Raw genomic sequence first — 13,742 nt, 5'->3', positions numbered from 1 at the left:
TCGAAGGGGAGATAATGTTAGGGTCTAAAATCAAAGTCTCGGTCCTAGAATAAATTCCAGCAACCTTTCTCGGCACCCGGTCTCGGTCCTAGTGTGCACATGGGCCAGATTTCTGTTTTGTTGTTTTATTAATTTGTTTTGCTTTCTTTTTCTATTTTACAAACCGAATTCTGTTATTCTTTTAAAGTTGTTGTAACCGAATATTATGGGGCAAGACATCACCTATATAAGGCTGATCTTTCTTCCCTAAGGACCCATGAATAGAATAATGAAGATATGAACTTCTGCCATATTCATCTATTATTATTTACTATGGACTGTTTGGTATAGACCAACAGTATTTCTCTTCGCACCCTTTATTCTTCTATTCCCTCCCCCCAAATTCTCTATTGAAAACCTTCCGCTGCCCTTTGATTGTAGAATTTCACCGGTCTTATAGATCAAGAACGTGATTCTTGAACCCAAAACACACCTTACGAAATAAGTCGTAACACATTGCCACCAAGTTTGCTGCAATGGATCTAATGGAAAGGGTAAAACAAACTCAATTCCGATTCTTATTAAAAGGATCCACGTTACTACAGTTCTCAGGAATGATAATACATCAAATGCTCCCCAAGAAGAGCAACTCAAATTCTATGGAGATGAAGTTCCTAGTGAATGGAGATGAGTTGTGTTTTGGAATGAAGGAGTTTGCATTGGTCAAATGCCTCAATTTTGGGAGATTCCATGCGGTGGAAACCATTTTTAATCAAGTTGAAGAATGTCCACCTTTGGTTGTCAAATATTTTAAAAGTAATATGATTGTTAGAACGGCAAACATTCACTCAAAAATTTGTGTCCTTCTCTGATAAGGATGCATGGAAATTGGGGCTGATATACCTGGTTTGCCAATATCTCTTCACCCTTAACCCAAAGAGGATAATAAATATCAAACTCCTCAGTATGGACGAGGACATCGACACTTTCCTCCAATTTCCATGGGAAAAGTTGTCCTTTAGAGCAACCCTAAAGGGTTTGAATAGGGACCTGAATCACTACAGGTCGCTAAATCTAGAGAAGAAGAAAACAATGGGGAAGAAGAACAAATACAAGAATGTCGATATTTCTTATATCGTATATGGGTTCGCACTAACCTTACAAGTGTGGACCTATGAGGTTATCAAAACGTTTGTCCCCAAACTTGCAAGGAATACGATGCTTCAAACGCATGAGCATGTCTGCCCAAGGATAATATAGTACAAATCCAGCAGGAAGAGCACCGCTTCTGATCTTCACACTGCCCTGCAAGGCAAGATTGTCAAGAAGATGGAATTGTCTAAAGACAAGAAAATCTTATATGATGGGAGGACTTTGAAGATATGGGAGGTAATTTTTATGATTGTTTATTTGAACTTGATTACAGAAAAAGGAAATTTGAAGATATTGAAGATGTAGTTCCTCCAAAACCTGACATGAGGAAGAAAAGACAAATTACTCACCCCAGCACCTCTCATTATGTTCCTGCCAAACCTTCCACGAGTAGAAGAACCTGAATCCCTACCCCTAGCAACTCTTATTCTGTCGAGAGCGCCACGAGTAAAAAAATGGTGATTCCTCTCAAATGACTCCAGCATTAATAGATCCCCGTGATGATGTTGGTCCTCAAATGACTCCAATAGTAACAACTTTAGGGATAAATGTAGATTGAATCAATTAACAAAGGAGCTAAATGAACAAAAAAACTGAAATAAATCTCATAAAAAAGATGTTAAACTAACCTACAAGAACAATTTGACATATTATCAGTCACATTATGGGAAGAACAGAGAAGGAGAAGATTGAATGAGGAATATGTGGAGTAGATGAATGAGAAAGATTTGGAGTTGAATGAGGAAGATTTGGGAGAAGGTGAATGAGGAAGACAAGGATGAGGAAGATTTAGAGGAGATGAATGAGGAAGATTTGGAGAAGGTGAATGTGTTGATTGAGGATCTAGTAAATTATAATATTGAGGTATGTCTAATTCAAGCATTTGGTCTAATTCAAGTATTTTGTCTTTTTTTTAGGATGGGCTTGTGGAGAAGAAGAATGAGGATGTGCTGGTGCAGAAGTAATACAAGTAGAAGAATGAGGTATGTTTAATTCGAGCATTTGGTCTAATATGAGCATTTTGTCTAATTCGAGCATTTGGTCTAATTCGAGCATTTTGTCTAATTTGAGCATTTTGGTCTAATTCGAACATGTTGCTGAGATGATGACTGATGTTAAGATGATGGATGATGGATGTTGCTGCTGAGATGATGGTTGATGCTTCTGCTGAGAGGATTCTCTTGTAGTAGATGGTGCAGGCATCAATGATTTGCATGTTGCCCTGTTATGACCTTGACCACCACATGAGCTGCATCGTCTTTGGACCTTACGAGTCTCACCTTGGGATGACCTACGATTTGTTGTTGGTTGTCCTTTCTTCACCTTAACAGGTGGTTTTAAGAAGACACGTTGTTTGATAATTTTCAGAATATCTCATTCTTCTTCATAACCAACAGGATAACATGTCTCCAAATATGCATTCAACCACATTTAAGTTTAGTAATACCTAAAAAAGATAGATAAATAGATTAAAGATAACGATTAAACATGTGAGCAATTGGTTAGATAGATAGATTAAAGATAACGATTAAACATGTGAGCAATTGTTACATTGAGCAGAAGTCATAGAGATCCAATTTTTGTGTACGAGCAGCAGCTAGGACATGAGTACAAGGAATACCAGATACATCAAATACCCTATAACTACAAGTCATTTCGTGTAAGTTAACTTTAAAATGAGATTCACCGTCATGCACATAAAACTCGAATCGGTTAAGTGAATTGACGTTATATAGTCTGGTCTTCTCAACTTGCTCATGTAAGAACTTTTCTTAATATTGAGATAAACGTTCATTTGATTATCCATTTTTTCTCTTCTATTATGACACCATTGATGTATTGTGAATCTTAAATAGTCAGCTAAGGTTGATATGTGATATTTTCTAACTTCCCTACTCTGACTATTAAAGCTCTCAACGCAATTGCTTGTCATTTGATTGTATCATTTACCGGGGAAAAAGGCACGACTCCATCTCTTCATCCCAATATCTGCCAAATTGACAACTATACGAGGGTCCTTAATCCTGATCTTGTCAAAAAAACCGATTAAACATTGGTACGATGTATGCACGAGAAACCAATTCAAATTCTGCGTGACAATGATCATTTTTAAATTTGGCCATTATATTCATCTTGATGTGGTATGTGCATTATTCGTGATATGCTTTTGGAAAAACTGAGCACAATGTATTGGCGATACTTGGGTGTCTATCGGATACGAATACGAGATCTTAGACTTATCCAATTACCACTCTTAGTTGTTGCATGAAATATGTCCATGAGTTATTATTCTCTAAATCAACAACGCCAAAAGCAATAGGATATAGTTGCTCATTTGCATTCAATGTTATAGCCATTAATAGTTGACTTTAAACCTTATTCTTAAGAAAACTGGCATTTACGCACAATACAGGATGGCAACTGGTTCTGAAACCCTTAATTGAGAGGCCTAAGGATATGAACATATATCTAAAATGGTTGTGCTCATCCGTCTGGATGTCTGTTATAGTACCCGAATTATTCATCTCCAACATGTAGAGGTCTGATAGCAATTTACCATAGGAATCCTCTATAGTTCCTCGCACCACCATTATGGCATTTTCTCTAGACCTCCAAGCTTTATTATAACTCATTTTTATTCCATAACTTCTATGCATGTATTCTATTATTTTCTTAGGCATGTGGTCATGGTGATGGTCCATGTACTTGCTCTTCATGCATTCCTCAACCATGATGGTGCTTGTCTTTCATTTTCTCGCCTTGTCACAATTGAACATTTATGATCTTTTACAAATTTCCGAATCTCAAACATTTCCGAGGATTTTCCTTTCACAGCACGTAATCTCCACTTGCAATTCTGATTCAAACATTTCACCACTCAAATATCTTTTTTTGACTTTGCCATTTTGAATTCAAAATAATTAGCCATCGCATATTTATGCAACCTCAGTTGAAGTTCTTTTTTATTCTCCAAAAACGAATTGACTTCAATTTCACAAGTTAGTGCCTCAGGTATCGTATTTTCAATGTTTGGTATGTTACTAGCAACTCAATCACTACATCTTGTTGAAGCCCAATCTTAGGAACCCAAACACTACTTGGATTGGTACTAACAACTCAAGCACTGCTTGGTTGGGTAATAGCAACCCAAGAAACACTACTAGGTTGGGTAAGATGAACCAATCATCATCCCCTCATTCAGACGCAAACATGGTTCATCTTCAATGTCATTTTGAGTTTCAAAGACGAGCTTCCACTGCTTCGGGAATACGCCAGGATCATCAATTTTTGGAACCACTATACTTTTTGAGTTGGGTTCGTTGAATTTCTAGGTAGTGAATTCTCTACTAAAGATACACACAATGGAGTGCGGTTGTGGACTAAAACTACTTAATGTAAAAAGAAATTCACTTCCACATCGTTTTTTATATCAGTTATATAAAAAAAATTGACATTAATGCCCGGAGTATTATACTTGGCTTGAACCAATAAATCATAATTTGTCAACATTAGTAGCAGAATAAATTAGATCAACTAATTGGGCATAAGTAGAATTTCGGGGAACATTCAAACCTCTATTTGACTTTGCAGCAAAATGAGTAACATCATCCGTAGTTTTTCACTCTCCATCAAAGTAAAGAATTACTTGAGCTGCAATTGAAAATAATTCAACAACATTACAAGAATTACGCATATTGTAATATTCTGTTGTTGGCTCACTCATAATTTTTACTTACTTATGTTGTTTTTTTTGAAGATGGTGTGAACCATAACCGATGAGGAGTTTGTTGGTAGAGTTTCATGGAAATCCAATGTAGCAACTTTCCCAGAAGTTTGCTGCAATGGATTTAATGGGATAGGAGTCCCCTATCCAATAGGTATATTGAAGCAAACTTGTGGACAATTCTTGAAACATTGTATTTCCATGAAATATACCAGCAAACTCCTCCTCAGTGAGTATTTCGCGTGAGTGAGCAAAATACGCGTGAGTCACATCTGTCTTTGTTCATATAACATAGTATTCATTCACATTCATTCATTAGTTATCGAATCACTAACTAAAAATACAACCTAGCTATACTATACTATAATCAACCTAGTGTTCATAATCACTAAATAACATAAAATAAACATACTCATTTTGAGAACGAAGAGTAGTGGGTCTTCAAACGGAGAGGTTGTGGTCGTAGTCGTCGATCGTCATCCGCTGTTGTTCGTGGTCGTGGTCTTCAGAAGAGTGGGTTCGAGAGTAGAGTCGGAGAGAGAATCGAGAGTCGTGAATGGGTTTTTTTTAAATTAGGGTAAAATAAAGTATATATACGATGAAAGACGCGAAATACCACTCTCACGTTTTCATCTAAAATGCGTGAGTTCTTAAACGCGTTTTAGATAAAACGCGAGAGTGATATTTCGCGTTTTTCCATTAACTCGAAATACCACTCACGCGTTTCATCTAAAACGCGTTTTAGAGGAAATTGTAAGAGTGGTATTTCGCGTTAATGAGCAGTAAAATGAGCGCACAATGGGCAATACGGATATTTTGCAGGACAAAAAGGCCAGTTTACAAAATTGATCGGGGGGTCTTTTTTTTGAATTTAAATCCTTTATTAGGACCATTTTATCAAATTTCCTGATAGTAGTCTATAGTAAAAAAAAACACAAAGAACATTAGGCATACAATTAACGTGTTGTTGTTGAATAGATGTTTTACATACAATTAAGGTGTTAATAGATGATTTTTGGACTGTGAAACCAAGATTTTAATAATATAAATAATATATATTAAAATTATTTTTATTATATTTTTTTGAATTAAAAAATTAAAATTGAATTATAATTCTATAATTTTTTAAATATGAATGATAATTAAATGTCAATTATTGTGAAATTCCAATTTCAATTATTCAAAAATAAAATGTTATTGTTAAATTTATTTCAATTTTACTACACAAAAGGTACACATAAAAAGTAATAATACTTCATGAATTCAAGATAACAGCACTTTCTTTACTAAATGAGTTCAAGATAACAACACTTTTTTTACTAAAAACTAATATTTAGTTTTCATTTGCAACAAATCACAAAACTATTATAAAACCAATACCAACAAAGTTGTAATTAAGGGTCTTATCCAATAGATCAAAGACTTTATGATTCCATTCTCATTGTAAAACCAAAAAAAATCAAGAAATGAAAAAAAGATTGTGGCCAACTTCTGGGACCTGAGACTCTTAAAGAATCTTTTATGCTACCAAAAAAGCTCACATGTATGACACAGTTTCTAATAATATCCCAACCTTTAACAAAATAACCAAAACTTCTTTACCAGTACAACAACAAAACCGCAAGAAGAGGCGGTTAGGTCATAAGCCATTACTGGATGGTATCTCTCCACCAGGGTAATCCAGCCTTAAACAAATAAGTATCCACACCTCCATTGTCGTCATCTTCATCATCATCATTCCATGATATCTGACATGCTTGAAGGCCAATAGCAATGCTGGGTTCCTTTCCATGATGTTCAATCCACTCTTGAATAGCTATTTCTTTATCATTATCACTTTCATAATCTCTCTTGGACAACCCAAATGGATTAAGTCCAGGATTAGCCATTTCTGCAACTGCAGCTGACATGTACATTGAGTCCCCTACTACTGGTGCACCAATAGCAGATAATTGTGCTCTAATCTGTTGTAGCATTATTATTATTAAAGACATCTAGGTAAATACTTTAAGTTAATATATACAAACAAAATTTTACCTGATGTGTCCGACCTGTTAAAAGGTCAATTTTACATTCGTATGCAAAGTCTTTTAAGGGCCAGCCAGAATCCTCTATGCTGTATTTTTCCTCAATTAAGCGGTGTGGCCATGGTATCTTATTGCATTCCAACACTTCAAGTTGACATAGACTCCATCTTTCTATTAAATCTGAAATTAATATAAAAAGAGAACTCACAAAAATGAATTCAGTTCGATTGAAGGTAACAATTATCTGAACATCTAAAACAAAAAGATGAAAAAGAGAGAAACCAGCCATGATGCAACAGGTAAACACAATTACCTTCAGAAACTAGTCTCGGAGCCATGTTGATTGGCCTCATATAGTGAGTGTGTATTCCTATTGGCACAGGAGCAGCAGCAAGAGCAAGATATAATTTCTTTACTTTTTTCTCCTGAAGATATAAAACTTCAGATCAAAGGTTGTAATAAAGATACCTCTAAATAGATTGCAAAATCAAAATATTAGAGAAATTATAAGTTCAGAGATGATTTACAAACTTACTCTGATTTTCCCATGAAATGTTGAACAATATTCCTTACTTCTAGCCAGTACAACACTGCAACAACACGTTTCCTCCATTAAAATGACAACGGCATGTAATGCAAGATATTATAGACAACAGTTGTTATAGTTCCTTACCAGCCTTCTGTGCAATTATCAATCTGGTGGGTAGTTTTCAATGATTCACTATATCCTAGAGCTCTGGCAGCAAATGTTGCACAACTTTCCTCAATGTTGTCTGTTGTACCTCCTACCTAACCATAAATTTAGAAAAATGAAAAATATTTTTATAAAAAGCACCAACTAATGAACATCCACTCTCAGAATTCGTAGACCAGATAAAAAATTATTTTGACTGTCAGGATGTTCGGCCAGCTTGCGCACATCTTGACTAATATCGAGAGGAGGCTAGCACAACAACATATTGTTATGATCCCCACTTTAATCCACTTTAAACCACTTAGTCCAAGCCTCTTGTGTTTGACCTACCCAGGTAGGTTCGCAAACCAAATAATAAAACTTTAAGGAAAGAAGCTTGTTTTGCTCTTTAAAAGGTTCATTTTGCTTGCTCATTTCACTTTTTAACATCTGAAAATGGCTCAAAACAAATCACGCTGTCAATTTATTTTAACACCATAAATATCTGAACTTTAAACAAACAACCCCTTCTGATCCAACCCACTTTTTATGTTGACGATTGCAGAATTTACCAATGACAAACGGAGAGGGCCAAAAATAAAAGAAGGTGTGTCGAATCAAATTTAAAACAAATAAGAGGTTGTTTGTTAAAATTTTAAACATTTAATGGTGTTAAATGAAAATTGAACATTGGATGCAAGTTCAGAGAGAAAAAACGTATTTCCAAACTTTAAATTGATAAAGGTTGGATAATTCACTTACTGAGGTGCCAGAAGGTTTGTCAAGAACCACAAATTCGTCAGATACAGAAATAATTCTTGACAGCCAATCAATTTCATAGCACCTGGGAACAACACAAAGCTAGATATTCATATTAAATCATCCTTTCTTAACAATGTTGTTCAAGTCCTATTTTCAAAATATTATTACCTTGGAAACCTTTTGGGATGTACATGCACCCTTAGGTAAGTTCCAGCTTCAACAATCTGATCAGCATGGGTTATCCGGAATGTCTTCTGTGCTTCCCTTACAGTTTTACCTTTAATGGAGGTTCTATTTTTCAGAACTGAAGGGTCAGTAGCTTCTTTGTAAGCCATTACTTCTTTAGGTGTTGCAGTTGGAGGAGGTTTCGGGCATACAAGAGCATAAAACACAGCACCAAATTGTATGAGATCTTCAACATACCTTGGAAGATAAACTTTTGTCCTTAGTTACTCAACAAGTAAAATGCTGGAGAATATAAGTTAATAAACCTACTTACAATGGAGGAAGATTCAATTCTCTTGTAATATATTCAAGGACTGGCCCATCTTCTGAAACAACAAAATGTTCAATCCTTGGTGGACCATTTTGAGCAGGACATGGAAGCAACCGATGGTATTCAAGGCAACTGAACAAGTTTCGACATTATCATATTAAGCATATTTAGCAAGGATAACCCAGAAATGACAAATTTTAGGTCTAAATAAGTGCATAATTGTTTGTTCCATTTGACTAGTGCATAAAAGAAGAAGAAGGCAGAAACAATTAGCAAAGATACCAGCTTTGTGGAGCAGAGGAAGTTGCAACAGCTGAAATAGAACTGTATTTGCAATAGAGATTTCTATTTGGACGAGGCAATTCCCAACTTCCACTTCTCCGAATAGAGTCGGTATATGGATGCCTCCTCCTCCTTATATCGTCGTGGGCAACAAAGGGTAGAGTTCGGACATAAGAAAGAGGAATGCTAGAGCAGGTCCGGCAACTAGAAGACCTCAGGTTGGCCAAGAGTGAAGGGAAACCAGTGGCGCCAATCGCCTTCATATCTTTGGCAGCGGTGAACCAAATTGTATTTCCAATTCTCATGGGCACGGGGCTAAGGAAGCCGCCACTGAACTGTTGAACGGCTTCGCTTGTTTTAAGACGACGACCAGACGATAAAAGTGAAAATTCTTTTCTTTTTTGCTAATATAAATTGTTTATGTTGAAAATATTTAAAAATTTTAGGCTTCTTAAATGTGATTATAAATTAATTTAAAGTATTAAATGAATTTAAATGACTGTACTAATATGTAGGGGAAAAAATTGTACAGTATACTAAAAAAAACTGTCTAAATCCAAAACACTATTTAAAATAAATAATTGGATATTTGTAAATTAAAGATTAATTAAAATAAAAGAGTTTGGGTAACTAGACAAAAAGTGTTGGAGTCAAATCTTTTGTATTTCAAACATTGGAGTTTTGCCTGAAATTGTAGTTATCTCAGAAATAAAGAACGAAAAAGGAATAGCGATTGAAGTAGACTTTATCCAATTAAAGATATTACATTGGGCTTTTAAGTCGAAGGAGTCTCCGGTCCGGACCTAATTAAGGCATCTTTTGGTATGGCTTCAATTCTCGAGAAAGATATGTTGCTTTATTTATCGAAATTTAAAACAACATTTATCATGTGAATCGATAAGTGTATTAGACCGTTAGTCGAGTAAGGAATCCGACGACTCGTTAATGGTCGATCAGTTAATATTGATAATCCAAAGGTTATTGCACCCCGAATACGTAGATATGGAGGGTACATATATTCGATTTTTAAAATGTCAATGAATATGTGGAATCATAATTTTTTTTATCGAGTTGGTAATGATCTTGGTGGATTTATTGAGCTCGAAGTGAACACTCAATTATTGGAGGAGACCAATTGGGTTAGAATGAGGGTGTATCACTTCGATTCAAATATTCGTTACCCGGAAATCATCTGTGTTAATAACTGAAAACAAATGTATAAGGTGATGGTATGTAATGAATATCTTATTGTTGTGTCTCCATCATAAACAAACACATTGAATCCACATGAGTTGGAGTCATCGAATTCGTTTAGACAAATGAGAGACGGTGATAACCTCATTTTACGTTGATCGGATATATATGACTAGCCTTACGGATGTTGAAATGCTAGTTGTTGAGATTACAAATTCAGAGAGATTTGATATGGGCAAGAGGGATATCGTACACACTAAGGAGGGATTAAATGAATCAACAGGTTTCATGAGACTAAGATCGGGTTGCGATGCCACCTTGAATGTCGAAAAAATTAATGCGTGTATGTGGTGTGGTGGTGGTGTATCGAAAAATGTGGGCATCAAACCCATCATATTTCAGATTTATTTTCCGAACAAAAATCAATTGATTAGGTAGAAATGGGATGTTGGTCATTTGTGAAAGACATAATCCAAATCACCTATTAGAATCCTTTATTTTGAAATGAAATTGTCAGTTTTCATTCACGATGTGTCCAATAGGAAATTAGTGAATTCTAAGCCAAATTATGATGTCAATGAGAATATTTTAATGGAATTTTCGACACATAATATGACGTTGAATGAAAACAACTCTCTTTTGGGGGAGGTTCTTGAATTAAAGACTAAAACGTGACTCAATGTGCGCGAGATCTCACCATTTTCGTATACTTTCTACCCAAGCTCTCTTATTCATCGAACAATTACTAACGTTGTCAGCTGAAAAACTAAATGATCTACCACGATGGTATATGCAAGAGGGAAAGTGGGTCTCGAAATCTAGAAATAGTTATTCCGATTATATTTCATTAATGATTGAAAAGATGATTGTTTGTAACGTTTATGAAATCAATGATGATGTGAAGAAAGTAGTCATTAAGTTATCATTGAGAATTCTTGGTTGTGACATATATTGTGTTTAGTGACACTAAAATTCGAAAGATTAATTAGTGGATTGTAAGTGATTTATGTAATTGACAGTTATGTGGTGAGAGCCTCTTGATTCTATAGAGGCGTCTCGTGAGATTTTTGTGACATTATGGAAAAAAGTTGCATTATGGTAATTAATGTCGTATTTGTCATAAGGAGGTGAAATTGACGACTAACTTTTTTTTGTATTGTCAAGGGTGGTTAGTATACGAAGTATGATTGTAATTCATTCACTAGGTGATGTCCGAGTCTTTGGGTAGTTGTTGTGAAGTTTGGATTGAGACGACTGACATAGCAAGAATACATATTTGAGTTACCATTCCGATTATTTTCTATTGAACTATATAATTAAAAAGAAATTGTTGAACCTTTAATGATCATAGTTGCCCAATACATATGATTTATAATGTTACTATTATGGAAAGTCGATTGAGTTATTTGTTCTACTAAAAAAATCTATGAGCTCAATAATAACGCGTTTGTATTTTTTTCTTCTTATTTTCACTTTTCATATTTGTATATAATGTTAGAAGCTAACATTATTTGAAAATGTTTTAGAATTTGAAATTGTGACATTTAATTTATTAAAAACAAATCTTATTACATTAAAATGACTTATTAATTGTATAACATGTCTTACAAAATGTATAACATTGAATAAACAAACATATTAGCTCATATAAAAAAAAATAATGTTAAAGAAAACAAGTCTTCAATTCTATAATCACGATAAAAAGTTTTTAAGTTTGATTCCAAGTAAAAAGATCATTCAAGAAACAGAAAACCCAATTTCATCCCATTCTAACTGAAACTAGAAATCAACCCAATTTCTTACAACATGAATTGAAAATGTGCAGACATAATAATCTATCTACTTGTTGAGTAATTCCTCTTGTTCAATTTCATTCCAAACATCAGCACTACTAGGAAACCTCTTCTTCAACACACCAACAATTTCTCGAGCTTCATCAACCATGGATACACTTCCTAAACCTCTCACAAGAGTCTTCATAATAGTAAAATTTGGAAACCAATTCTTTCCTATACACTCCTTAGTTATCTTCAATGCAAATTCATAATCCTTGTCTCTACACAAGAAGTAAATAAGAGTAAAGTAACACTCACTATCAGGTTCACATCCATTCTTCCTCATCGTTTCAAATATCTTCTTCCCTTCATCTAACTTACCTTCTTTACAAAACCCATGAATCAAATTACCATAACTCTCATTATTCGCCTTCAAACCTCTCCCAATCGCCCCATCCAGTAATGCTTTAGCTTCACTTGATCTCTTATCTTTACACAGAATCTGAATTCTATTGTTGTATACACCAATTCCAGGCGTAACACCGTAAGTCTTCATCATCTCAGTCACTTTACCCACATCTTCATACTTCTCCTCTTTGTAGAAACCAGCAAGCAGAGTACCGAATGTTGTTCCGTTTGGTTTACAATTGTTCTTATCCATCTCTGCTATAACGGAATACACTGAACTTGATGAACCCGATTCGCAGAAAGCTTTGATGATTGTGTTGTACGTAATCAAATTACGCTCAATCCCATGTTTGCTTGGGAATTCAAGATATACCCTCTTTGCTTCGTCGTATTTTTTAGCGACTATGCAGGAAAAGAGTAGGGCGTTTAGTGATCTTACTGATGGAGAGACATCGAAATCCTTCATATGTTCAAAAGTGTTAATTGCGCTTTCGATCATACCGGCTTGTCCGTAAAGAACGATGGCGTGAGAAAGAAACCGTTCATTTCGAAGGTCGGGTCTTTTCGTTTTTAACTCTTCGAGGTACGAACGAATGCCGTCGGAGTAATTGGATGCGGCGAGCTTTGAAATGGCGACGGAGAAGGAGATTCTATCAAGGTGGGAATCTGGGGATAGAGAGGCGGCGCGACAGATTTCGAGGATTCGATCGGGGTTTTTCTCCGATTTGAGGAGGGCGAGAGTGGCGTGTGATTTGTCATTGGTTGAATTAGGGTTTCGGATTGAAGAGAAGCTACGAAGATGAATGATCGACGGGGTGAATCGAATCTTGGATATCAATCCCATGTTTTCTGCAACTGAGATCTGTCTGTTTGAGTGAGCTTGGTAGAAAGATAACGGTTAGAATAACTAGGGTTTTTCTAGAGGAAGAAGAAATATAAAAAAATATAAAAAAAAAGATGAACCTGATGTGAAAAGAACACGCATTCTATCTGTAGTGAGACGCGCAACCATTGCGCTACAAATCCTTCTTTTATAAAAAAATATAAATATATCATATAACTTTTATCCTTCATCTTTTGACTTAATTATTTTTAACATTTTTTAATAAGTTTTATTTAAATATCTATATATAATTGGAAAATTTGATGAAATAACCCTCATAAAAGGGTTATTTCCAAACTTAACATAGGTTAAGTAATTTTTTCAAATATAACATTTTCTCTATGGAAAATGTCTCTTTTGTCCTTAAATTAAAAAAAAAAAATTCAT

General features: G+C 35.0%; 2 protein-coding genes across 2 annotated transcripts; both read right to left on the bottom strand.

The window, feature by feature from the left end:
* Window positions 1-6,220: 6,220 nt before the first annotated feature.
* On the bottom strand, window positions 6,221-9,473 carry LOC124920665 (RNA pseudouridine synthase 6, chloroplastic). Its single transcript, XM_047461205.1, has 9 exons — window positions 9,096-9,473; window positions 8,817-8,945; window positions 8,486-8,740; window positions 8,318-8,399; window positions 7,556-7,671; window positions 7,418-7,472; window positions 7,196-7,307; window positions 6,893-7,062; window positions 6,221-6,819 (listed from the first exon to the last, which is right to left on the bottom strand). Exons 1-9 carry the CDS (start codon window positions 9,398-9,400, stop codon window positions 6,505-6,507), a joined length of 1,539 nt encoding a protein of 512 aa, XP_047317161.1. The 5' UTR covers window positions 9,401-9,473; the 3' UTR covers window positions 6,221-6,504.
* A 2,437-nt stretch (window positions 9,474-11,910) lies between these two features.
* LOC124920662 (pentatricopeptide repeat-containing protein At1g61870, mitochondrial-like) lies at window positions 11,911-13,407 on the bottom strand. The gene has a single exon (XM_047461201.1). It carries the CDS (start codon window positions 13,314-13,316, stop codon window positions 12,129-12,131), a length of 1,188 nt encoding a protein of 395 aa, XP_047317157.1. The 5' UTR covers window positions 13,317-13,407; the 3' UTR covers window positions 11,911-12,128.
* Window positions 13,408-13,742: the final 335 nt, after the last annotated feature.

The sequence above is a fragment of the Impatiens glandulifera genome, chromosome 1 (assembly GCF_907164915.1).
Source record: "Impatiens glandulifera chromosome 1, dImpGla2.1, whole genome shotgun sequence".
Classification (NCBI taxonomy): Eukaryota; Viridiplantae; Streptophyta; class Magnoliopsida; order Ericales; family Balsaminaceae; genus Impatiens; species Impatiens glandulifera.
The sequence above is the reverse complement of the archived record's forward strand: the minus strand, read 5'-3'. Positions and strand labels throughout refer to the sequence as shown.